The sequence below is a fragment of the Rissa tridactyla genome, chromosome 2, assembly GCF_028500815.1.
Source record: "Rissa tridactyla isolate bRisTri1 chromosome 2, bRisTri1.patW.cur.20221130, whole genome shotgun sequence".
Classification (NCBI taxonomy): Eukaryota; Metazoa; Chordata; class Aves; order Charadriiformes; family Laridae; genus Rissa; species Rissa tridactyla.
Window position 1 is genome coordinate 35,661,992 of NC_071467.1, and position 27,285 is coordinate 35,689,276.

Sequence of the window (27,285 nt, forward strand, 5' to 3'; positions counted from 1 at the left end):
GCGCCCTCCCCAGCCCCACCCCTTCCCTGGCAGCAGCCATTCAGCGCCGCCGCCTCCTGCCGGCGTCGGCCGCCGTCACCTCCGCCGGTGGGCGGGGCCGCGCCGCGCCTCGCCTCAGGCCTCTGAGGAGGCGCGGCTGCGTGCGGAGGTGACGTCGTCGGGCGCGCGGCGCGGCCGTTGGCGCTTATGGGCAGCGGGGCAGCATCCCCCACGTCGGGGCATGTCCGGCGTTGGGTCGTCGGTCCCTGGGAGCCCCTGTGCGGGGCAACCCTTCACTGCGGAGCCAAATAACCGGCGTAGCGAGACCTAGGCGATGTCAGCGGCTCACAGCACCCTCCTGCCCTGTGGCGGGAAGGTTCTGGAAGGCCTGGGCCACGGCCCGGGTGGCCACTGGTGATTTGACAGTTTTCCCCTGCTGTTGCTGTGTCCTGAGGAGGTTTGGTGTAGCAATATGAATACAAATGTGTTTGGTGTCAGAGGCTGAAAAGTTGAAGGAATGTCCTGCGGGGAGCAGGTGGCCGTGAGAGCTGCCATGTCCCCCTGGTTTCTGTGAGACTTAAAAGGCAAACACCTAGGTGTTTGTGCATGTGTAAGGCGAAGGGCTTTCCCACAAGAAGCCTGTTTTCACATGGATTCTGGAGAGAGAAGGCTGCTGGAGTAAGGAGGGAGAAGATTTTAGTGTTGCAGAGTATGGAAGCTGGCAAGTGGAAGCTTCAACTTGGCAATGAAGCCGGGGATGAAATGTGAAGAGGGATTGAATTAGTTGGAGTGTGGAATGCATCTATCTGAGAAGGCAATCCTTTGTACGTTTTCAAATGTTAAACCTAAGGAGAAAGCAGGTAGTCTGTGATGAGATGAATTTAAGGCAAATGCTGAAGGGCAGAACAGTTTTCTTGTCTGACACTTGATGGAGGGCAAAATAGTCTTTTAGTAGATATGATGAATCATAGAATCTTAGAATCATATAGGTTGGAAAAGACTTTTAAGACTGTTAACCTAGCACTGCCAAGTCCACCACTAAATGATGTCCCTCAGCACTACATTTGCATGTCTTTTAAATACCTCTAGGATTGGTGACTCGGCCACTTCCCTGGGCAGCCTGTTACAGTGATTGACAACCTTTTCAGTGAAGAAATTCTTCCTAGTATCTAATCTAAACCTCCCCTGGCGCAACTTGAGGCAATTTCCTTTTGCCATATCACTTGTTACTTGGGAGAAGAGACCGACCCCCACCTCTTTGCAGCCTCCTCTCAGGTAGCTGTAGAGCGCGATAAGGTCTCCCCTCAGCCTCCTTTTCTCCAGGCTGAACAACCCCAGTTCCCTCAGATGCTCCTCATAAGACTTGTGCCCCAGACCCCTCACCAGCTTCATTGCCCTTCTCTGGACCTGCTCCAGCCTCTCAATGTCTTTCTTGTAGTGAGGAACCCAAAACTGAACACAGTACTCAAGGTGTGGCCTCACCAGTGCTGAGTACAGGGGGACAATCACTTCCTTAGTCCTGCTGACCACACTGTTCCTGATACTGGCCAGGATGCTATTGGCCTTCTTGGCCACCTGGGTACACTGCTGGCTCATCTTCAGCTGGCTGACAACCAATACCCCCAGGTCGAGGTGAAAAGGTGAAAAGCTTTAATGTGAGCTTAACTTTACTCCTGGGATGAAAAGTATGATATCAAAGAGCAAAGTGAGTGAATTGGTAGGCCTTTTCTGCCTTTGACTCCTGTGGTCACATTAAATGCACCTGCAGCAGTCTTGCTGTGGCATAAAATAAATTGAGGTCAAACAGAGAAGAGAATACATAATTTGAGATAAAAAAGGTCATCTATTTGGACATCTTTATTAATAGAATATAAGGTTTAAATTCGCACTTTGAAAGGGACTTAATGTTTGGCAATAGTTGTAAGCTTATGTTGTGAGCTTACAGATGCGTGTTTGCATGTGTATCTAAAATAACAACTTCAAGGACATGAATTCTTCAGACTGGGCAAATTTGCTGTTATTTGCCATATTGCTTGATAGTACTTCAGGATAATAGCAAGCCCCAAACTGTGACAAGCTTTATGAGGCTGCTGACAATCTCCAGGAATCAAAATTCTCAAAGTGTTAATGTAAGTGATGACATGAACTAGTTAGACATAAAAAATGAGATCATTATGCATTAATCTTTAATTGAGCATGTGTTTGGGGGGTTTTGTGGCAGAAATTGTGGCAGGAAGTTGTATCAAAGCTCGAAATTTCTGTGATCAAACAACAGCAGGAACAGACCTGCAAACTGTTGATTTTTTGGGGGGCATTAATCCTGCTCAGGTCCCCTTTGCCTCCAGCCCATTCTGACTGCAGTGGTTCAAACGGAGAGAGACTTGATAGTTTCACTCTAGTGAAGGCCCTCAACCTGTTGCTCCGAGATGTGCTGGGTATGCTGCAGCACACTTGAAGTCTTATGGGGATGAGCCAGGGGCCCCTGAGGAGATAGGAACCGGGGAGATACAGATAAAACACCCCAGAGGAAGACCACCTGAAGCAGCATGAAGGAAGAGCAAACGCTCCAGCCAGTGAGACAGCTTCATTGGGCGCCCAGCTGAAATGCCTTTATGCAAATGCATGCAGCATGGGAAATAAGAAGAGTTGGAGATGTGGGCGCGCCTCCAGGGCTACAATCTTATTGGCATCACAGGGATGTGGTGGGATGGCTCTTATGATTGGAGTGTTGGAATGGACGGATACCGACTCTTCAGGAGGACAGGCTGGGAAGACAAGGAGGGTGTGTTGTCCTCTATGTCAATGAACAGCTAGAGTGCATGGAGCTCCACCTGGGCATGGATGAAGACCCAATGAAGACCTTATGGGTCAAGATTAAAGGGAATGCAGGGGCAAGGGACATTACGGTAGGGGTCTGCTACAGGCCACCTGACCAGGATGACAGAGTGGATGAGGCCCTCCATAGACAGATAGGAGCAGCATCATGTTCACAGACCCTGGTCATCATGGGGGACTTCAACCACCCTAATATCTGTTGGAAGGACAACAGAGTGGGGCACAAGAAATCCATGAAGTTCTTGGAATGTGTCGATGACAACTTTCTTCTTCAAATGGTAGAGGAGCCAACAAGGAGAGGAACTGTGCTGGACCTTGTCCTTACCAACAAGGAGGGCCTGATGGTGAGTGTCAAGCTCAAGGGTAGCCTTGGCGGCAGTGATCATGAAATGGTTGAATTCAAGATCCTTTGGGCAGCGAGGAGAGCATGCAGTAAGCTCACTACCCTGGACTTCAAGAGAGCAGACTTTGGCTTCTTGAGGGACCTGCTTGGCAGGGTAACATGGGGAAAAGTACTGGAGGGAAGAGGGGCCCAAGAGAGCTGGTTAGTATTCAAGGATCACCTCCTCCAAGCTCAGGAGCGGTGCATCCCAAGAATGAAGAAGTCAGGCAAAAGTGCCAGGAGGCCTGTGTGGATTAACAAAGAGCTCCTGGACAAACTCAAGAGCAAAAAGGAGGCCTATAGAGGGTGGAAGCAAGGACGGGTTGACTGGGTGGAATACAGAGAAACTGTTTGAGCGACCAGGAACCAGATTAGGCAAGATAAAGCACAGATAGAGTTAAATCTGGCTAGGGGCATCAAGGATAATAAGAAAAACTTCTATAAGTTTGTCAGGGGTAAAGGCAAGAGTGGGGAAGATGTGGGCCCTCTCAGGAAGGAGACAGGAGACCTGGTCACCCAGGATATGGAGAAGGCTGAGGTGCTGAATGACTTTTTTGCCTCAGTCTTCACCGGCAAGGGCTCCAACCTCACCACCCAAGTTGCAGGATGCAAAGGCAGGGTCTATGAGAATGAAGAACCGCTCACTGTAGGAGAAGATCAGGTTTGGGACCATCTGAGGAACCTGAAGGTGCATAAGTCCATGGGACCGGATGAAATCCATCCACGGGTCCTGAGGGAGCTGGCAGATGAAGTTGCCAAGCTGCTTTCCGTTATATTTGAAAAGTGGCAGTCTGGTGAAATTCCCACTGATTGGAAAAGTGGAAACATAACCCCCATTTTCAAAAAGGGAAAAAAGGGTGACCCAGGGAACTACAGGCCAGTCAGTCTCACCTCTGTGCCCAGCAAGATCATGGAGCAGATCCTCCTGGAAACTCTGCTAAGGCACATGGAAAATAAGGAGGTGATTGGTGACAGCCAACATGGCTTCACCAAAGGCAAATCGTGCCTGACAAATTTGGTGGCCTTCTATGATGTTGCCACAGCATTGGTAGATAAGGGGAGAGCAACTGACGTCATCTACCTGGACTTATGCAAATCATTCGACACTGTCCCACACAACATCCTGGTCTCTAAATTGGAAAAGCATGTATTTGATGGATGGACCACACAGTGGGTAAGGAACTGGCTAGATGGCTGCACTCAAAGGGTTGCAGTCAATGGCTCAATGTCCACATGGAAACCAGTGATGAGTGGCAGTCCTCAAGGGTCAGTACTGGGACCAGTGCTGTTTAACATCTTTGTCGGTGACATGGATGGTGGGATTGAGTGCACCCTCAGCAAGTTTGCCAATGACACCAAGCTGTGTGGCATGGTTGACACGCTGGAGGGAAGGGATGCTATCCAGAGGGACCTTGACAGGCTTGAGAGATGGGCCTGTACAAACCTCATGAAGTTCAACCAGGCCAAGTGCAAGGTCCTGCACCTGGGTCATGGCAATCCCAGGCACAAATACAGGCTGGACGGAGAATGGCTTGAGAGCAGCCCTGAGGAAAAGGACTTGGGGGTGCTGGTGGAAGAGAAGCTCAACATGAGCAGGCAATGCGCACTTGCAGCCCAGAAAGCCGATGGCATCCTGGGCTGCATTAAAAGAAGTGAGGCCAGCAGGTTGAGGGAGGTGATTCTACCCCTCTACTCTGCTCTGGTGAGACGCCACCTGGAGTACTGCATGCAGCTCTGGAGTCCTCACCACAAGAAGGATATGGACCTGTTGGAGTGGGTCCAGCAGAGGGCCACGAAGATGATCAGAGGGCTGGAGCACCTCTGTTATGAGGACAAGCTGAGAGAGTTGGGGTTGTTCAGCCCGGAGAAGAGAAGGCTTTGAGGAGACTTTCTAGCAGCCTTCCAGTACCTAAAGAGGGCCTACAGGAAGGATGGGGAGGGACTCTTTATCAGGGAGTGTTATGATAGGACACGGGGTAACGGCCTCAAACTGAAAGAGAGTAGATTTAGATTGGATATCAGGAAAAAATTCTTTAGTGTAAGGGTAGTGAGACACTGGAACAGGTTGCCCAGGGAAGTTGTCAATGCCCCATCCCTGGAGGTGTTCAAGGCCAGGCTGGATGAGGCTTTGAGCAGCCTGTCTAGTGGGAGGCGTCCCTGCCCATGGCAGGAGGGTTGGAACTAGATGATCTTTAAGGTCTCTTCCAACCAGAACCATTCTGTGATTCTTGAAAATGTACTTGCGAAGCCACAGTAGTCACTTTGACCTGTTAAGCCTCAGCAAATACCCCAAAAGCAGTGCAGCGTCTCGGAACTACATTCTGTGACAGAGACTTGAGTGTTGTGTGACTTTAGTTATTGTCTTTCTTGTAAGGCTCTACAGAGGGACCTGGACAGGCTGGATCGATGGGCCACGGCCAACTGTATGAGGCTTAATAAGGCCAAGTGCTGGGTCCTTCATTTTGGTCACAACAACCCCAAGCAATGCTACAGGCTTGGGGAAGAGTGGCTGGAAAGCTGCCCAGCAGAAAAGGACCTGGGGGTGCTGGTGGACGGCCAGCTTAACATGAGCCAGGAGCGTGCCTAGGTGGCCAAGAAGGCCAACAGCATTCTGGTTTGTATCAGGAATAGCGTGGCCAGCAGGAGCAGGGAAGTGATCGTGCCTCTGTACTGGGCACTGGTGAGGCCTTGCCTCGAGCACTGTGTTCAGTTCTGGGCCCCTCTGTACAAGAGGGACATTGAAGTGCTGGAGCGTGTCCAGAGGAGAGCTACCAGGCTGGTGAGGGGTCTGGAGACCAAGTCGTATGAGGAGAGGCTGAGGGAGCTGGGCATGTTTAGCCTGGAGAAGAGGAGGCTGAGGGGAGACCTCATTGCCCTCTACAACTACCTGAAAGGAGGTTGGAGAGAGGTGGGTGTTGGCCTCTTCTCCCAGATGAATAATGACAGGACCAGAGGAAATGGTCTGAAGTTGCGGCAGGGGAGGTTTAGATTAGATGTTGGGAAGAATTACATTACTGAAAGAGTGGTCAGGCCCTGGAACAGCCTGCCCAGGGAGGTGGTTGAGTCACCATCCCTAGAGGTATTTAAGAAATGTCTAGATTTGGCACTTCAGGGCATGCTCTAGTGGCAGAGATTGTAGGTTGTTTGTTTGTGGTAGTTTGTGGTTTTTTTGTTTGTTTTTGGTTTGTTTTTGGGGTTTTTGTGTGTGTATGGTTGGACTCTATGATCTCAAAGGTCCCGTCCAACCATGAAGATTCTATGATTCTTTATGGGTGATTTGTTGTATTTAAATTATCTCCACCCCTAAGACCTGGGAAGTCCAAGATACCTGGCCACGTTACAGCAGTACATTTCTGCCTGCCTTGTGAGCAGCAGCAGAGGACAGTGATTTAAAACACTGTGTCTTCAATCTGAAAGCAATGTGTGAAGATGCTTCTAATGCAATTAACTTTTCATCTAGGAAAGTACAAATTTAATGTAATTTTCAAACCCCTTCTTGCAGCCCGTGCCCTTCTGTTGTTTTAAGGTGCTCTGTGTTATGTGTAGCAGCTTGTCTGCACACCCACAACGGAGCACTGACAGACAGTGATGGGGCAGGGAGACCCCATGTAATCCCCTGCCCTGGATACTCCCAGGCCCGTCACAGGCCTATCTCCACAAGTCCAGAGGAGCTCAGGACACCATGGCAGGCAGGAAACCAAATGGCAGGCTCCCAGGAATGAACATCAAACATCATATCCAGGCCCCTCCCAGTGCTGCCCCAAGAGAGCCCCAAACCCCCTGCCCCATGGCCAGGCATGAAAGCCATCACCATCAGTCACAGAGAGCAGCTTTTTGGATTACCTTTTGGGTGCCACTGAGGGATGGGACACATGATGGGATGCAGGGAAAGAGCATTTTGGGGTTGCACATGACTTACTATGGAGGAAATAAAGGCGGGAAAAGGGAGGAATTTAGATGATACAGAGGAGGGACAAGTGTGGGAAAATAGAGGGGCAAGGGGATAAAAAGGTTGCATGAAAATAGTTGGCTGGTCAGTATGCTGGTCTGTGCTGGATCAGTGCAGTCTGTCCTATCTGCTCATTAAATTAGTTTCTGACGCCTTCCTGAGAGAGGGCTCTCGTGTGTGTGTGTGTGTCTGTGTGTGTCCGAGCCCCGTGGACCTCCATCCTGCTCAGCCAGAGGGGACCAGGATGAGGCCGTTGGTGCTGTCAGTGTTTGTGTGAGTTTTCTGCATGTCTGTGTATGATCTGTGTGGCTGGCCATGTATATATGTGTATATATAGGTGTGTGTATATATTTATTTATATAGATGTATCATATACACATATTTATTTATATAGGTGTGTCATATACATGTGTTCTGTTTGCATGTGCCTACTGGGAATACATCTTTTGCACGTCTTTAAACTGAGTATTAATGTTGCATAAATGCATTTTCTACAATTATTTTCTGGATTTTATAGGGAAACAAATATGGGAAAAGGAAGGATATGGATATAGGTCATGGGTAGCCTGAACTTGAACTTTATTTTAAATGGGCCTGACCGAATTCCCTGCTGGAACGCAGATGTTCTTGAGCTGCTGTGACAGGTTTGTGACAGTTTATAAACTGCAACAGTGTTAGATTAAGTACTTTTAAAAATTATTTACTTATTTATTAGAAAAATACGCTGAGAACCAGTGGCATTTCTTACTACTATTTGCCTCACTAATGGATATTTTTCACTGTTGCCCCAAATGCAGTGTTTTGGAATACGTTCTAGCACTAAAGCAGTTTTAGAGTCCTCCCCAAACATTCTCCATTGTTTTTTCCGCAAACAGTACAAAAATGCAGCAGTTTCCTTGTTCTGAAGGCCTTCCTTTTAGACCCCTGTGTGAATTGGTCTTACATATTTTCATCTTAACCTCATCCAGAATAGAGATCTATTAAAAATACTTATCAGGGAAGCTAGTGAGGTGGAAAAAAGAAGTTGTGCACTGAAAACTCCAAGGTCCTTTTCACTTATTGAAGTTTTTGTGGTGTTTGTCCAGTTTATCCCTTTAGCTGTCTTTTCTGCCTAAAAGACACTTTCAAAGGTGTGGAGCTTTTTCAGGCCTCTTGTACTACAGTCTTTTGTTGCATGAAAAAGCTACTTCTTGGCTCACAAACTGTAATTTCTCCTGAGTGTTATAGCATAGGTTCTTTTTTTATCTTACTAGGAGTGCTGAGCCATGAGACCAATTGAACCAGTAGACTTTAGAATGAGATGTATTAAAATCCTCACAACCATGAAACATACATTTAGTTATAATAGCAGTTATATGGTATTATATGCAGTTACTTTCGAACAAAAGTGAAAGAGATGGTTTAATACTGTTGATACACATTTAATGAGCCAAAATACTGCCCTACTATAATATACCTTATTAAATTAACTCAATGGTAATAGTTATGCAATATAGAATGATGGAAAAATCAAAGTAACAGAGCCTCAAAAGCTGTGTTAAAAGAACGTTACTGAAGTTATCCATCGTATATAGAAATAAAGCATCAGACCAGAGTTCTGATAGAATACTCTCAAGAATAACAGAACTTAGAAAATCACATCTGTCTAGAAATTACTGACAGTAACTTTCCATTCAGTGAAGGATTTTATTTATGAGTGTGCCAAGATTATGCAAGCATAATTTCATATAGGCGTTTCACAGATTTATGGGTATTGTTCCTGAGCCAATCATACGGAAACAATTAGATGCAGTAAATTTCTGAGAGGAGAAAAATAGAATGTGCGAGGTTGGTCTGCAATAGACAATTGTTACAGCTCTGCAACTGTGTTCTGCCTTTTCTTGATCCTCTGGGCATGCATCTGCAGTGGTTTCAAGTGGTTTGGGCTTTGCAGGCAAAAGTGGCAAGGCTGAACCAATGGCTCCCTTGTCTGCAGTCACAGGCCATGTAAGTGCTGGGGAATTCCATAGTGAGGTCTAAACCCCCAGAGAGCCTGTTTGGGAGGCCTGGAGGTCACTGCAGAAGCCCATGGCCCCTTTGCGGATGCATACTGTTGCTTCCAAGAGGACAGGTTCCTTATGGAACTCTGATCAGTGGGAAAGGGAGAAGTTTCTGATTAATTAACTGGAGAAAGTGTAAAGGAAAATGAGTGGAATTTCCTTGTACCTGATCAGGAGCAGGGTATTATCCAACATATATGTTACCGTTTTGCCTTTCCATTACTTGATTCAGTATTACAGATTTCTCCTGCTTTCTTTGTAAATAAATGCATTTTATGGAATAGAATAAGAGGGGAATTTAAAAATAAATGAAAGGCTAGATTTCTCCTGTTGAGAGTGTTATTAGCACTTCTAAGATATTTGGATGATTTCTGAAGCTTAAACTATAGATCTCCTCATTGTATGCTTTAAATATGAGACATTTTAATGGCTTATTAAGTTAATATATGTATGAAAGAATAAAGGTTGCATTATTCTCAGTTAATGTAATGCAGTCTAAGAGACAAACGTATTATAGTATTCGATATGATGAACTCAGCAGGGTCTCCTCCCCTTTGCTGAGATTAATTCACACACAGAAAAGGAATTGATAGGTATTTTATTCTGCCCCACCTGAAGAGCTACATTAAAGACTCAAACAGAGTCTTTAATAGATGTAGCTGACTACATCATCACCAGCGATGTCCATTGGCACATTCTCATCTCTGAATGTCAAACCAATGTTTTACCACAGTGCATGAGACTCCCCTTAGCAAGAAGAATCACAACTTGGCATGCTGTATAGCACTGACCGTAGTCCAAGTCCATCTTACTACCAGAAGCAAATACTTCTCACGCTTTGACTTTACTTGCTGTCTCTTGTTTTAACCAGGGATGTGCTCTTACAGCCCATAGGCCACACTCCTGATGAAGTTATATGGAATTCTCCTTGGCTAATACCAAGGCATTTAAATCAATTAAACAAATCTGTGATGTTTACATGCTTTAATGAATGTAAATGATCTTTATGGATTATGTTTTATGTAAATGAAGATTGCCTGATAAAGATGTGCAGAGTGAATCCCTGAGTCGCTGGCCAGATACTGGTATCTCTGGTATAGTGAGTAATGACTGACATTTGGCACTGTTTGCTGTGAAATTATGTTTGAGATACACAGTTTCAGCTTAGGTAACTATATTTCCATGAAATGATTTTCGGAAGCTTTGCTTGTTTAGAAGTAATAATTTATTTATGTGTTTATTTATTTTGCTTAGTGTGCCAGGCACTAGGAACTAACACCTTTGAAACAGTTCCCAGTGTGAAAAAAAGGTCTTGGAAATTTGATTCTCTGGCTCTACTGATTAGCTGAATGTTGTATGTGTTTAGCAGACTGGGAGAAAGAGAACAGACTTGCAACGACTTTAAATATTGTGAAAATATTAAAAAGAGAAATACTTACTTGTATATGTGTAAAAGTGACAGAGAAGATGAGTTGTAGTTAATACCAGAAAACCAGAAATTTGAGATTCAGTTGAGTGAGTGAAACTGAATCTGGTACTGTTATCAACCCAAGCTTCCAAATGAAAGGGGAATCATGTACTGTTGTTTGAAATTTAAAAGTGGGAGGTTGGTAGACTTCATTAGATTTTTAACGCTGTTTTAAATAGCTGTTGTGACAGGCAGTACCTATGAACATATGCACAGTAACAAAGTAGTTTGCCGTCAGATATATCACAATGAATGTCAAATTAATTTGCAACATTAATACACTCCTGGAATTACAGTTTTATTCATTCAGAGCTCTGGATACATTGCTGACAGTCCCTGTGATTTAATTCTGCAGAAGTCATGATTAGAAATTCCAGGGAGAACAAGACATGCTGATTATCCAAAAATCACTTTCCTTGCTAACTGTGGGGAAATACTGAAGTGAAACTTTGCTCACAGAAGGCAGAGATAGCTGCATATTTATGCAGTGGTGCCTCTTTAAATTTGTTTTTTCTTTATTCATTTTCATGGGCGAGAAGGAGGGCTTAGACATGAAAAACAATAGCTACTCTCTTCTGTTACTATTTAACACTATAGAATTGATTTTTTTTTATGTATTAAGCTCTTTGTTTCTTTTTATTACTGGAAATCTTATTTTGTCCTTCCCCAAAATGCGGGTAGCTTTCAATTTAGTTTTGAAATATCTCATGGAAAAAAATAGAGATTTTCTCCAGTCCTTATTAAGGTAAAAATACTTGGGGAACTTGCTTGAAGTTGTTAAACAGGGATTGCTTATGTGGTCCTGATGAGAAGGAAGGGGGGAAGTGTGTCAGGCCACCAAGAGTAGGTAATAATTAAAGCAGTAGTTCTACTGTTGCTGCCATAAGAAACTGCTTGTTTTGGAGATGGAACATTTCATGCCAGAATGAAATTGTTCTAATCTACATATGCTTTAATTTACTGCCAGGTATATAAGCCTCATAGCAATCACAGCGATGTGCAGGTGTTAACACTTCCAGTTTTCTGTAAGCATGGAAAATGATGTCGTGGTATACAATTCCTTTTTGTTCAACTATGGATTAGAGCTGTGAGAACTGTGAGATCCTCCCTTCTGCTATGCCTTGGTGAACTGAGAAATCTCTTTGGATAGCAGCTATATCATAGCACATAGGCGAGGTATTGCATGGTTTTGGTTTGCAGATTATGGTGCTAAAACAGTGCCAAATTCCACGTGTGCTCTGTGTGCGTGGCGGTGGAGTCACACACAGTTTGTGTATGTACGTGGAGTCACTTGCTCAAGTGGTCATCAGACTTGCCACTGGAAGATGAGTCACAAAAACAAGATGTTTCTATCATGTAGCATCCTAGTGAGGGACTGGAGAACTGAAGACACAGTTCTTTTATTTTTGGTACAATCAGGCCTGCTTTTTTATATATTTTAAAAAATCATTAAACCATCAACAATAAAAGATTAAAATGGAAAAGGTGGTAAATACAGGCAGTTCCTTGAGTGGATGAGCTAATGAATTTTACTTCTTTATGGATCTGTGTTTTTTGGTTGGATGCCTTAGTGTTTAGTAAGGTAGAAACATTTCCTGCAGTTGAGGCGTTCATAGTGGCTCTTTTCACTGTGGATTATCCACGGTCTAATCGCAGTAAAGTTCACTTTGAACCCTTTTCCTTAATGAATGCACTAAATTGCAATAATCTCTTAAGAAGCTTTTTTAACTTTAATAGCATGGATATGGATACTGTACTGATACTTACTTTACAGTTGACAGCTCATCTCTTGCCATCTAGTAAAAACAAATTGACATGGGAAGAGATTCTGAAGAATAACTGCAAATTACAATTTGAAAACTGTAACATAAGACAGCAAATCATAAAAATAGATTTCTTTTGTGAAGTTAAACTAGTTTAATTAGTAGTTGAAATAAGTGAGTGATAACATAACTCAACCTGATTTTTTTGCAGTAGGAATACCTAAATGGTAATTTAGTAGAGATTAACAATAAATTGTTGCTGTGCTGATTGCACTGTGGGAAGTATGATAATCTGAAGAAAACGTGAGGAAGGAGAGTGAGAAATAACAAAACAAATCATGATTATTTAGTATAATTTAAAAATTTATTCCTTGCTGTGCTGTTCATGTTTGGTCTTTACTTTCTGCAAATAAGATGTATATTATAGATACTGTAGTTCAACATGATTAAATGTTTTTTAAGAAACAGATTAATGCACTTGAAGGCACATTGGTCATTAACACATATTTTTGTCTTTCTGGCCTTGCTTCTTGTGGTCATGTCTTCATTAGGGAGAAGAAAATATGTGCTTAACTACATCTTAGTTCACCTGTAGCAACTAATGCCGGATAAAATCCTCATTAAGACAATGTCAGTTTGTAGTTTTAAGCCAAGTTAGCAGCTTTGGGTAAACTCTTGTTCCCTCTGGGCCCTTTGATGTTGTTGGCTAATAAAACTGCAGACTGTTTTTTTCTTGTCATATGATTAATAGTGTGTATTTTTCACTGTATCAAGCATAAGTAACTTTGGGTGTCTAAACAGTGAAAGTCCTCTGATAAATTCATTACCATGAGCCAATAATGCAATTATTGTGTATTTTCACAGGGAGTATGTAGTCTTCTTGTTTGTGCAGTACTTCTTCCCAAAAAGCTGAAAAGAAAGAATTTTGTAAATGTGGAGTTCAACTTTGAACCACTTAGGTACACAAAACTTCCATTAAAGCAAGTACTTAGTCTTCATTGGCTCGTAGTGCCTTGTTAAATAGTAGGATTTTATTAACACATAATGACAAAACGTAAAAAGTCCTGGTGTTGGTAAGTCACATATAGTTTTTAGATACTGAGTTGTCATGATCGGGTTTCAGGTCAATCAGTGCTTCTTGTATAATGCTGGTTATCTGTAGATGATGGCTTTGGGACGACTGAGTAGAATTCAGTCTGGTTTTAAAAGCAAGCATTTGAAAATGCCCAAATGCCAGGTCTCTGCTGGAGGTCAGGCTGTGCTTCCCTCTGGTTGAGAAACCATGCTGCAGACATTACAGGACCCAAGGGAGGGTCATGTCCCCTTAGGTAATCCATGAGGGCAACGGAATAGGCTCAGTCCCTTCCAATCCCAGCCAACAGCCAGGTAAACCCTTGAAGGAAGGGCATGAATTGAGGATAGCCTTTTACGTCTGATCTATGGGTTTTCAGTGACAGTGTCAAAGTTCCCATTTTTTGTTCCAGCGCAGAATAAAAATATGAGTAAAACCTTCTGTGTTTCTTGCAAAATGCAGTTATGATTTTGTTTAGTGTTCTTATCATGAACTGATGAAGAGAAAGTAACTTTATGTTTTGTGATTCTGGTATCATTTCAGTGTACGACTGAGGAGAAAACAGTGTTGGAATATTGAAAGGTGGCAGCTTACATGAGACTGATTTGAAAGTTCAATGCCTATTTATGAAGGTGATTTCAGCTGTGGATTCTGTGGTGCCCATAAATTAAGTCTGCTGGTATTTCAGTGCTTGGATGAAAACCTGTAAGTACTGAAAGTGCAGTTTAAAAGGTAATTTGAGTCATTTTAGTGGGGGAAAGTTTATTGGCTGACAGGCTAAAAATGAGTCAGCTCGATTAACAACCGGTCTTGAATATAACCATTAAAAGTTGGTATTTCATTTGGAGAAAGCCACAGTTTAGAGAGTTAAGTATGCAGACTCTTTTCAGAAGACCAGGGCCTGGAAAATGGCTTGCTGTCACCACAGATAAGTAATGAATTTTTTTTGTAGACACTTGCACCATTTTCTTATGCAGGCAATTGAAGCCTGTGGTCTGTGAGGTATTCTGAAACCTTTGAAAAACACCCAACCCACTACATAATACAATATAGTCTAAATTCCACCCCCTGCTCCCCCCCCCGATTTTTATCTTTCTTTAATATAGAAGAATGGATATGGGTTTCAACAGACCAAAAAATGGTCTGAACAAATTTTAGTCAACTTTTGATTCATTTTTTTCTACATTCAATGAAAATTTGCATTCAGAGAGTCAGCAGAAACATGATTTAAACCTATACAGTAAATTAAGGTTTAATGATATCTTGACTGTTTAGGTTGTTTTCTTTCCTAATAGTTATATTAGAAATTCTTGGTGTTTTCCTCTGAATAGATTAGAGGGTGGTACTTTTATGCAAACCTACTTACATCTCAGTACTTTGTCAGTATGATCTCTATGACCTCCTGTGTTCCTGGTCTGCCAAGAATATTTCTTTCTTTAGGACCTAATCCCAATCACATAGTACACTTGCAGCTTTGCATAAAATAGTTTGCCTGCCTTCTAGCTGCATTTGTGTTCAGCTGCAGGTCAGCTAAAATAGTGGAGATTTACTGTATCTCATTTTCTTGATAGCATCAAGTCCATTCCTTTCTTAGGCTGGAGTTGGGATGAGGTGCTGGGGTGCTAGATTTTCTTTGCAATAAGCTCCATGAGAAAGAATAGAGGGAGAGCAGAAAATGGGAAAAGATTTAATAGCTAGAACAGAAAGATCTCCTAATCTCATGGCATGACTGGAGATTTTTAGCTGTGTTCAAACTATGGCAGTGTATCCCGGTCCCTTGACTTTCCAGACTCAGCGATTATCGGTAAATGCTCCCACTCTCTTTCTCCAGCGTGACCTAGCCTCCTTTCTGTGCAGTCAGAATTTGGAGGGTCAGAGGACTTAGACAAGGCCCAGGTCTTGCTGCAGGGTGGAACAACGGGGCAGCTGGAACATGCATCTAGAACTGCAGTTTTGGAGATACTTTTGGGTACTATGGATAGACTGTGGGCTGCAAACCCCATTGAAAAATATATAAAACTCAAAATCCTTTATTTGAAACGCAATTATTCAGATAAATGCCAAGAAGAAAAAACTGGGAGAAACAATATGAAAGATGTGGGTTTTGTTTTTAAGGAAAGAGAAGATTGGGAATGTGTTTGAGGTAGAATAGGAAAATGGAACCAATTTAGATTTATGTACAGTGCTCCATATTCAGAGAGGGAACCCTTAACTTAAAAGCTGAAAGGGGAGTTCTGCAGTGCAGCGAACTGGGTCTTGAGGTATGTGTAGCACAATGCGGTTGTGAAGCTAAAGCATGCCCCTGAGCTCTGTCATAATAACTGTAATCAGTATGTTCACCAGAGGGCCGAGTTTGGTCCTCCATTTCTATTTCATTGTAGTACCGTTCAGATGCAGAAATTAAAAACCAGCTTTATATTTTGAAGATTAGAAAATCATATTCCTTATTTTCTGAATGGTAGAGATGCTCTATTATAGTCGCATTTGCAGCAAAACTTTACCTGTAAAAAAAATCAGTTATTTCCGTGACTCATCTTGAAATAGAAAAATAATTCCCAGTACAACTTACATTTTCTTTCACAGTTTTTGAGCTATAAAAAAATTGATTCACTTCAGGCAAAAAGGTGCTGGGGTCCAAGCTAGGTTGTTGCTTACTAGTAAATTGAACAAGAAATCGGTTTATCTACCGCCTCTGAATATTAGGCTGAATTACCTAGGTTTCACTATCCCAGAAAAGGCTGCTAAAACTTTCCATGCTTCTGCTTTCAATCCTGCAGGCAGTAACGTTTACTCACCCTTGTAAAGTCATTTGAGGTCTTGTATCTATGATAGTGTGAGTAGTAATTAGCAGTAATGCTGAACAAATAGGGAAAAAAAAGGCTTAGAAGCACTGTATTTAATTCTTTTTTTTTTTTAAATAATGGATTCTGACTTTATTTGCATAGCCAAATGATTTATTTCTGTACACACTGTCTGCCAGAGATCCCTGTATAATATTGTCAAGTAATGAAATCTAAAGACACTATGGATTATTGTTTTGGTATATATGCAATGTTCAATGTAAAGTGGTTTCATGCAGAGAACTGAAATGAGACACAGATGATTCATTTACACATTTATTTACTATCCTGCTTATTCTATCAGACTGAAATGGAGAACAATGCATTTATTTTACAGACATTTGACATAAATTAAACAGATATTTTGATGTTGAACAATTGTACAGACTACAACATGCATATTAATATGTAGATTGGTGTAGAAATATTTAGTTGATCGGCAAAATCTAGTATGACAAAAATAATAATAACATTTTCTTTTTTATGAAGTTAAAATGCAGCTGATATGGAGACATTGATACAAATACCACTAAATGTGAGAAGTTATTAGTCTACTGGAATCAGATGGTTAGCTGAAAAAATAAAGCTATTGTCAAACAGACTTACCTACAAAAAGAAATTAAATCAAGATGTTTCTAACAAATACAATAATAATGAAAAAAAAGCATGTTTGATGCAATTACCATTGCAAAATGCCCTATTATTCCCCTGCCCCACCCCCAAATACAAACAATGCATGAAGCAAAAGCAGCATATTCTCCCATAAAATGTCTGGGGCATTTTGTAAAGGCAGATGAATGAGATTAGACAAGACTTATCACAGATGCTTTTATCTCCTAGTGACACTTCTTTTAAAGAAAGATATGTTGTTAATATAGCAATTTATGATGAAATGGTGCTAATTCTGTAAAATTGAACAATAGTGAAGACACTGCTATCGCGCCAAGAGAACTTGAAAAAATACTGTTGTGCTTTTTTTGTTTGCAGCATTCAGAGCATTCACAGAGGAATACAAAGTAAAGTTCATTAAACTCAATAAAACTAATAATAGTCATGCTACCATATCTATGAAACTAACACAGTAATAACTTATGAACATGAATTAGTACATATTCTTAGTTGATATTTACAGTGATCTTAAAGCAATAGGCTATGTATTCAACTCCTAGGTTCTTTGTACAGTAATCCCTCCATGTTTCAGCTTGTCAGCATGGCTCCTTTGACTTTTTAAAGAGTTATATAGGTAAAACTCTGCATAACTCTTTGAAAATTTAGAGGTATAAATCCAGAACTCTGCATCCTAGCAGAAGTACCCATGAATGTCCCCAACAGTGCTTTTTTCTTTATTTTGTAATACATGTTAGAAACTGTTCCTTTTGCCTAAAGCTATAATATATTGCTCCATCCTTCAGTTCTATACAGGCAGAATTCCCATTGGTGTTCTGCTTAAGGACTTCAAGAACAGGCATAAATGTTTTGTATTCTGAACCTCCACTGAGAGATGCTATCTGAGCAAAACTTTGAGCGAAAATATCAGTATAAGACATATATCCTTCGCCTTGAAATTGTTAAAAATGTAAGATAAGGAATATACTTTTTATTTCTTGCATTACCTTTTACAAAATATATCCTAGACATCAGAGCAACTAAGCACACGATCAAAACCCTACTCACCCCCAAATTTAAATAAATTTCAACTGATGATCTAAATGGAAAGATATCTAGACATGGTAGATCAGCACAAAATACTCAAGCTGGGCTTCTGCTCCTCCATCACTGCTTAGCCATTTGCACAGCCATTTGCTTTTATTCATACCAGTATAAACTAAGAGTTACTGTTAAGTGAAATAGGGCTACTTGCAGACAGTTTAATCATTCCACTGATTTAACTATTTTGGAGAGAGTGTGGATCTAGTGCTGTCTGTACTGTCTTAACTAAATGTAACACCAACTTTAGAGTAAATTTACTATAGAAATATGCAGGATTTAAGAGTGTGGTCAAAACTGCAAACCACAACTATCCAAGGGCTATCAGGAATTTGTTGTTTACATGATTCCACTTCGGTTAAGTTGGAGAACACACTGGAGACAATTTCATCTTTGCCTAAATATTGCTCTTTTTATGCAATACCAATGATGACAATGGCATTTGCTTTAGTAAGGGATTTAGCCAAGACTACATGGACTGGAGGTAACAACCATGGTAGAGATGGTCTATGTCTACATTAGCAAGTAGTACAACACAACAGAAGGAGATTTGTTGAGGGAAACAGTTTGTGCTGACAATTTACACTAAGTGTATCAGGGGTACTATTTTGGACTAGCTCTAGTCTGGTACCAAGGCCTGAGTGCTTCGTACTGGTTGCAGCACAGGAGGTACTCTCACGGAACGAGTTTTCTGGTTCAGCTTTGTCTAAAAGTAACCCAGTTTGCATGGTCCAGGATTGCTCTATGATGTGAACCAAAGCACAACAAGCAGGGATAGCCGAGAGATTCACGTCAAGAGAGCTGTCCTGATTTCCACTAAGATGCCAGTGTAAACATAGCCATGGACTTCCAGGTTTAGAAGTGTACATTACTCCTACTGATGTTAAATATGTATTTAAATTCTTATTTGAGGTAAATTTTACCCTAATGAAATTAATTACCCAGACTGCTCTTAGATTCAGGGTTTACGTTAACCACAGAACTACAGTCAGTGTCTAAGGTAACAACATGTCACCATTCTGTTTGGCTTATAGGTATAATTAGAATAATCTTATCTTTTTGAATTAAATGTTAGCTAATGGCATGTTCCTTAGCTATTTTTAATTAAAAAGAGCAATAATATTTGTATGCTACTTCCTTGTTCTACAATGGGATCCATCTGGATCTGTGTTAGGTGTCATAAAAGAGAATTAAATAGCAATTAATAATATAGGATTATAAGGTATCACTGCTGTTTTGGAAGAAATGTCCATTGCACTAAAGGTTAATACTTCTCAAATATCGTAACACAACATTTCCAAAAAATATTATTTAAACCTGCACCAGAACAAATGCAAAGGCAAGTATGTTACTCCACCTGCAGATGTCACGTAGTGTATGATGACTGAACAAGAAACCATCACACGATGCAAACAATTTTGTCTCTACCTGCCAGTCACCTAACCTTTCTTCATGAAGGAAACTGATAGAGTAGCTGCAAAGGATTTGGCTCCCAGAACACTTGATCTGGTTTAGAGTATGAAAGCATTTCAGCTGGAATTTAAACTGAGTACCGCTAAGTAATAAAAACTTATTGAACAAGAGACAAATATTCACACTTACACTGATGGCTCTCAGTAGCATTTAGCAGTCAACTGCTTTTACAAAAGCTCTTGCAAAAGCACTGAAACATCTTGCAGGTTGAGGGGGACATGGGAGGAGTTGGAGCATTTTAAAACTAGAAAATATGTGAGGCTGTGAAACAGTATAGCTGCAACAATAACAGAGAGAAATGACACTCAGTTCTTGCTCCTTGGTTCAAATGCAATAGAGTCAATTTAGCCATTTGCACCAGACTACCAAAATGCTTTCCTGATAAACAAGACACACCTATCATCTCGTTTGGTCGGTTGACTTCTAACTGTTCCCAAGAAGAAGAGAGGGTTGGTCTTTGAACGGCAATGGGAAGAATTCCAAAGATCAACAAAGATAAAAACACATAGTATCTTCTTTTTCAGGAAAGTCTTCTGAAAAATTATCACTGATCAGATGTTTATGTAAGGAAGTGGGTAATAACATCACTGAAAACCTCAGTAGAGACCTGGTCGTTCTAGGAACAAAAATTAAGATGGGGTAGGATTGCAATGAAATCTTTTGCTACTGGCATTTTTACCAAGGGTGAACAAGGACAATTTTATATATGTTTTATTATATCTCTGGTTTATATAGTATATTAAAATATGCCTTGTTTACTTACAGTTTTCTGCCTTTTTTCCCCCTTTGCTGTATTTGCATTTCTTGCTTGATCTGTGCTGGCTACTTTGAAAAAAAGTATTTCTTGCATTTTTTTTTGCTTTTAAAAGATTTTTTGCATGATCAAAATGTTAAACTTTATTCTTTCTCCAAATGGTTCAAAAATTATATGAATGAAAAAACCAGTCAGGTAGGCCCTGGATGTTTTTACCAGGCTGACTGTATTTGCAATAGGGCTTGAAAAAGACAACTGGCTTTTGTACTGGACTGTGGTTGAGAGATGAGATTGACGTACTTAGTTAAATAATTTGAAGGTGAACTTTGTTTCAAATAGTCCTAAGGAAACAGAAGCTCAGTCTACATGTTGTGGAAGAGACCTACTTTTAAAAGAACTAGTTGTTTTTTGAGGAATAAAAATATGTTGCCCAATGCTACCTGTTAGGAAAAGACTCAAGAAGCCAGCTGTCATTTTGATTTATGTATGTTATAGGCAAAAATACAATTTTCTGTACACACTTCTGGTTGCGTAATATTGTGCTAAAAAGCTCAAGTCAGTTGCTCTAGTGTTAGATCAGATGTCACCTCTCTAACATCACTAATGTTCGAATTTTGAGACCAATTTTGAAGTGAGGACACAGTGCATTAGATTGCTGCATTAGCACAGAGGCTCCTATGTTCTATACAATGAAACATTAAAAGGCCTTTTTGTGTTTTCATTTTAAAAAAGTGTATTTTATATAAATTCTATAGTGCAATAACTTCCTACACCATGTTACATTCTTTACGTTATATGCTTCCCCTGTAAACAGCTTTCCTGAATGAACTAACTTTGCAATTTGTGCGATATATTATTCCCCCCACCCTAGATTTGGATTAATGTGACTGTTTCCTCAAAAATTGTTCTGATTACTCTGTGAACATCTTTTAAATGTGTACATTTGGTTTCATCATTGAAAAGGAATTAAAACTTTGATTCAGAATTCTGCAGTTAGTATAAAATATAAAAAATAGATTAATTGCAAAGCTATCTCCCTGAACAATCTTCATTTTCCAGTGATACGAAGAGTCAGACCCCTTTCGGGTGCACAGGGGAGTAACTTCATCTTAAGACTCCTTAGGTTGTTTTGAAATTCCACAACTGTTGGAGACTGACTCCAGATCTCAAAAACAACCCTCCCCTTACTGTGGTGAATGGGTAATAAGTCTGAAATGGCTTCAAAATTTTAGAAAAACAGAAAAATATACTCAGGCAATTTTGCATAATTTGCTACGTAGCAATTCATGATGAATGAAGTGATCCTGGACTGCAGTTCTTACGTGTGCTGTACTGGAATGAAAGCTAGGTCCAGTCCTGCAACTGCTCAAGTAGATGTTTTTATCAGGAATTATACATGAGCTAGCTATTCAGGAGTGGATCCTGTGTATGCAGTCAAGACCAGAAAAAACAAATGTCTAAAACTGTGCTTCTGGAATATATTCAGCATAGTCAAAAGTATGTAATTAAATCATACCAAAAGCACTTCTAAAACTTGATCCTTTTGCTTCCAAGATTTCAAAAACCCCAAACATCTGTTAACAAAGAGAATTGCATTTCCTTTGCTTGTACAATTTCAAAATAAATGTGCTTCTCTGAAAACATTTAAAAAACGTCAGTCAATAAGGGCCTGGTCTTCTTATCTGATTTATATAGTTAAAGCTCCTGTTGATTTTAATCAAGAGAGAGAGACTCTTGCCACCCTCATTTATATTTCAGTCAGTCCCTTTTTCCATCAGGCTCCCATTTGTTTCAGGGATTGAGGCTTTGATTTCACCACTATTGAATTAGTGATTTTAATAGGACAGAACCAGGTTTGCATAAAGTTTAGCTCAGAAGAGCTTAAAGACTCAAATATCTGCTCCTGCAATATGTTCCCTATGGCTGGACTCCTCCCTTTGCACCAAGTGGCACGGATCTGAGGGGGCTTTTCCAAAGAGTAAGGGTCACCGGGGAGAAAAAGCACACGGTAGGAACACAACACAGACCTCGGTCTTGCCAGAACAACATCATTATCTTGAATGGGATTTTTCTGTGGATCCAGAGCATGGGATCAGATCCCATTTGGACTTAATTTGGTCTTCATTAGTTCACTAGAATGTAAAGGCAGATTGAACAGGCCCACGTGATTTCATAAAACTGCACATAGAAAATACAGACCAACACTTTAGGCATATAAAAATTGACTGGCATTTAGTTTTAGTCACTGAAAATATCTAGGAAGAAAAAAATAAAAATAAAAATAGAAGATTAATGACTATAAAATACTCAAGAGCTACGGTTTGGAACAGTGAGACACAACATGATTGAAAAATTTTAAGCAGAATGCCATATAAATAGGTAAAACTGAATGCAGCAACAAGTTGCAATGAACTGCAACTGAGAACAAAAAAAATCACTTTTATTTTGAGAATTAATGACCAGACATTTTTCAGAAAAAATAACATTATGTTCCCAGTTTTTCAAATGACTGAAGGGGCACCTCTACATTAACTTGTTATGGAAGTTATAAAACTTAAGGAAATATAGAAAACTTTTAATTTTAATTTGTTTTTTAAACCGAAGGATTGTGCTGTGCTCATTGTTTGGCTCAGCCACCAGAATCCATATTTTGGGGATTTTCAAACTTGCCTCTTTTCCATGGGCCAGGCTTGAGTGAGGTCTGTGGCATCAGCCCAGCCATTTCAAGCAGAGGGCAATGTTGCAACAAAAATGGTTGCTCTTTTACATTACATGCATTAGGTGCCTGACTTTTACACATTTAAGTGACAGAAAATGATATTTAAGTAAAAATTAACTTAGGTCCACTATAGGAGGTGGAAGCCTGCTGTTACAAACCATGTGTTGGTTGATCTAAAGTGCTTTTAAGGCTTCCGTTCTTGCTGTCTCAGTGTCTTTGCAACACTTGCTGTTACAGTGCTAACCTGGAAGAAGCGTTCACTCTTTTCCGTGCACGGGGAAGTGAGAGACCCAGTCTCTGGCAACAAGTCCCTGGAGCAGCAGGGAACTGATGCTGGAATTTCTAAACACCTTCTCAGACTTTTAACTGCAGGACCCTCTGTCTATTAGCTGCAAGGCTGGACTGCTGCTCTTACCCAACTGTTGGGAGTATCCAATTTCAGAAGAAAATCAGAGGACAGCAAAAAAATACCTCTATTTTTTTTTCCTAATTAAAAAAAAAAAAGAAAAAAGAGAACATTTTGTAGGACATGCTATGTATTATAGCATAGGAAGCTGTTGGTGCTGGATAAAAAAATGACAGCTTTTTTCAGACAGTTGTTAGATGGGTACTTTGTAATGAAGGCTTTGGTTCAGCATCTCTCTTACAAAGCTGGAGAACAGAGAAACAAAAGATGCTTTGGCAGGATTGACATTTCCCTTTATTTAAGTATAGGGGAAAGCCTATACTTTGCTTTTGGAACAGCCATGGTCGGGTGGGTTGAGGCAAAGTTGGTGAGTCAGGTGATACCTTCTGTCAGTCCAAATGATTGAACTAAAAAACAGATAAGCTTCGGGGCATGGAAGACCTGGGGCAAGTCACTGGAAGCCTGCTTTGTCCAGCTATATGATTTGTGATAATAAAAGGTACAACTTCTACCCTCTACAAAGCTTGTGTCTTATCCCTTAGACCATCAGGGCTTCAACAACGTTGCCATTATTGAAGTATGGGCACTGCATGTAAAGAAAAGGGAAAGAGAGCTCAAAGATCATGTGGAAGCAAATATTGTTAAATCAAAGGAAAAAAAAGAATGTGGGTAATATTTTTTTTTAATACCAAGTTAAGAGAAATATTCTAAGAGATTGAGAACTTTTGGATATGTCTATGTGGCCATTTGGCACTATTTATTGCCACAGAAATAACTCTTGTATTTTTTTTTTTATTTTAAAATGGAACATTTTAAAACAAAACCTTTTTTTTTCTTAGTTATGAATTGTTGGCAGTTTTCTATAAAAATATCAAATGCTTCAAGTTCTGGTCATTAAATCTTTGCTTTTCCTCACAGAATCATTAATTAAACTGACAAACGCAATACCTAAAGTTATGCAAATAAAAAACCCAAACCATCATGATTTACAGCACAGATGAACTAAAATACTGTAGTCCTTAATTAACAGATATACTCATGAGCTTTTTAACAGAAAGCAAGATACGTGAGATGCTTTAAGTAGAAGTTGCAATTTTGCAACATAAGTCTGTACAAAACCTCCAGGCAGCACGCTGTGAAGGAAGTACCTGTGTCCCAGGAAATGCTTTTTCCATAAATCCTTGTTAACAGTAGCTTTCCCCCCAACCCCAAACTATTTACAAATATATGCATTTTGCAAGCTCAGAGCACCTTGTTTCACATCTTTATGAATGCATGCACTGACATTTCATCCTTTCATGTGCAAATTCTAAAATTCTTTATAACCAAGAAAACAAAAAAAAGTTAAAAGAGTTCAAAATCTGTCTACAATCAGAAGTGAAAGGATCAAAAATGTCAGATGTTGCAGAACACTGGCTCCTAACAGAGCTCTCTTTATTTTATTCACTGTTCTTGAGTCATTTTTCCCCATTTTTTTCAGTTTGTTACAAAAAGCAGTCTTTTTTTTAAAATTAAACAGTATTTAAACTAAACAACTTTTCATGCCATGCAAAAATAACATTTTATGCACTTTTTTGAGGCTTTCCATGTTTTAGTTCATAGGCATTACTAACTGTGTTTTAAGAAAAAGTATTTTTATTGCTTTTGTAACTAGTCACATGCTAGTTTCACGTGTCGGACAGTAACCAGTTTCTCCTGGACTTGAATGAATTTCTGGGGCAAATAAGTGGTTTTCCATTTTGTGGCCTTCTTGGTTACTGTCTTTCTTTACCTCACCCACAGCATGGTAAATGTCTTGGGTACAGTTGTGGCTCATGCTTTTGGGTGAAGAGCTGACCTGTGGCTCCTCTGTTAAATGGTTGCCATCACTGTGTTTATCCCCACAGCAATTTGTCTTGACATCCTGTTGCTTTTCCTGTTTTATACCATGTAACTCCATAAACTCTTCTTCTTCTCCAGTGTCTATTTCAGTGAAGCTCCTCCTCTCTTTTGAAGGGAAAGTGAAAATCTTTTGTTTGGGAAAGAGAGGGGATGATTTTTTAACAGGTCCCTGACAAAGTGCTGATGCGTCAGCACCAAGTAGAGGTCGTTCACCTTGGGGTGAATTTTCTTCTAGGAGAATGGTGCTGATGTGCTGAGGGGTGGCCTGTGTGAAGTCTGCTCCTGCCATTACTGGCAGTGGCCTTGCAGTGCTCGGTGGAGTTTGTGGAGCACCACCTCTATTGTCTTTAAAGTTAACTTTAAGGGATCTAGATTTTAATGGGTTGCTACCTTTCAGGGAACTTTTGGGGCTTTCCATGGCAGTGTCTAAATGCAAATGACCATGCAAAACAGTCTGGGATCCACTGCCGTCACTGACAAGAGCTCTGTCGATTGGATTATAGTCAAAGGTGACATCGGTTGGAGAAAACATTCTGTCTTTTGTGAATGGTATAAACTGAGAACTCCTTACTCTTTGGTTGTCTTCCAGGTTAACAGCATCAGCTGGAAATCTCATTTGAAAGTGAGAGCCAGGAAACAGAGAAAGGGGAGACCTCTCTGTTTCCGTGAAGTCGGTCGCACAACTGGCAAAACTGTCAATACTGGATGTGCTTCTCATGTCTGTTATGATGTCCGTAGGTCCAGCTGGCAATGGATCTCTCTGACCTGTAACTTCTTCCATTTCTATTTCTTCTTCATACACAGGTGGCTTTGCTGACTGGTCTTGGTAACCAGCATTAAGATTAGGCTGAGACTGAGTTTTAGTAATTTCATTATACAACATCTCCAGTTTTTGGGCACTGAGGTGCTGCGGGCTGGAGGATGCTGCAGCATTGTTTAATTGCTCGTGGGAGTCTTGTTGACTAACTTCTTGGTATTTGTTCTCATAAGACTTGTTTGAGCTTGTTTCAGACATTGTCCTTCTGGCCCATTTCCACCGGCTTGGGGACAGGTGGTTGTCATCAGGTGTCTCCTTTGGATTGGCTGCTTCTCCAGGCTTACCTGAATCTACTGCTACGTCTATCATTTCCATACTGCGAGCAAAGGCATCTTTCAGGTTCATGGAGACAATGCTGCCATTTCTTTTAGCTCGCTCAAGTGCTTCTCTCCTTTTAATTGCCTTCTCCTGTCTTTTCTGTTCCTTATAAAACTCTGAGAAATTGTTCACAATAATTGGTATGGGCAGGGCTATGACCAGCACTCCAGCAATACAGCAAAGTCCTCCAACTATTTTACCTAATAATGTCTTAGGATAAATGTCACCGTATCCTACAGTAGTCATAGTGATTGTTGCCCACCAGAATGATGCAGGGATACTGGTAAATTTTGTAGCATCCTCATCCTTTTCAGCAAAGAACACAAGACTTGAAAATATCATTATTCCCATGGCTAAAAATAATATCAACAAGCCCAATTCATTGTAACTCCGCCTGAGCGTAAAACCTAAAGATTGAAGGCCTGTTGAGTGTCTGGCGAGCTTAAGAATCCTTAGGATCCTCATAATACGAAATATCTGAACCACACGTCTGACGTTTTGGAACTGCAGGACGCTTTTATTGGACTCTGTGAGGAAAATGGTGACATAGTATGGCAAGATAGCCAGTAAGTCAATGACATTTAATGGGCCTTTGAAGAACTTCCACTTATTTGGTGAGGACAGAAAACGCAAAAGGTACTCCATGGTAAACCAAGCAATACACACAGCTTCAACGTGTGCTAGCTGAGGGTTGTCATTTGGCTGCCCAAATTCATCTATTTCTTGAAGCTCTGGCAGTGTGTTAAGAGACAAAGCAATAGTGGACAGTACGATGAACAGAATGGACACAATGGCCAAAATCTGTAAAACAAAATAAACAATGTTTTGGTTAGACTGATAACAAGTGTATTTGTCAGGGCTTGCTTAAATCCTTTCAAGTGTG

General features: G+C 40.7%; 1 protein-coding gene and 1 long non-coding RNA gene across 2 annotated transcripts in view; one reads left to right on the plus strand and one right to left on the minus strand.

The window, feature by feature from the left end:
• The first annotated feature begins 162 nt into the window (after nt 1-162).
• Nucleotides 163-25,936, plus strand: LOC128905001 (uncharacterized). The gene is made up of 3 exons (XR_008464719.1): nt 163-803; nt 14,031-14,192; nt 25,857-25,936. It is a non-coding gene; the product is annotated as an uncharacterized LOC128905001 (long non-coding RNA).
• KCNB2 (potassium voltage-gated channel subfamily B member 2) overlaps nt 24,758-27,285 on the minus strand; it is a 192,430-nt gene continuing 189,902 nt past the window's right edge. Inside the window, exon 3 of the mRNA XM_054190268.1 lies at nt 24,758-27,203. Coding sequence (XP_054046243.1) covers nt 25,041-27,203 — 2,163 coding nt within the window. The 3' untranslated portion in view covers nt 24,758-25,040. The remainder of the gene's footprint in view (nt 27,204-27,285) is intronic.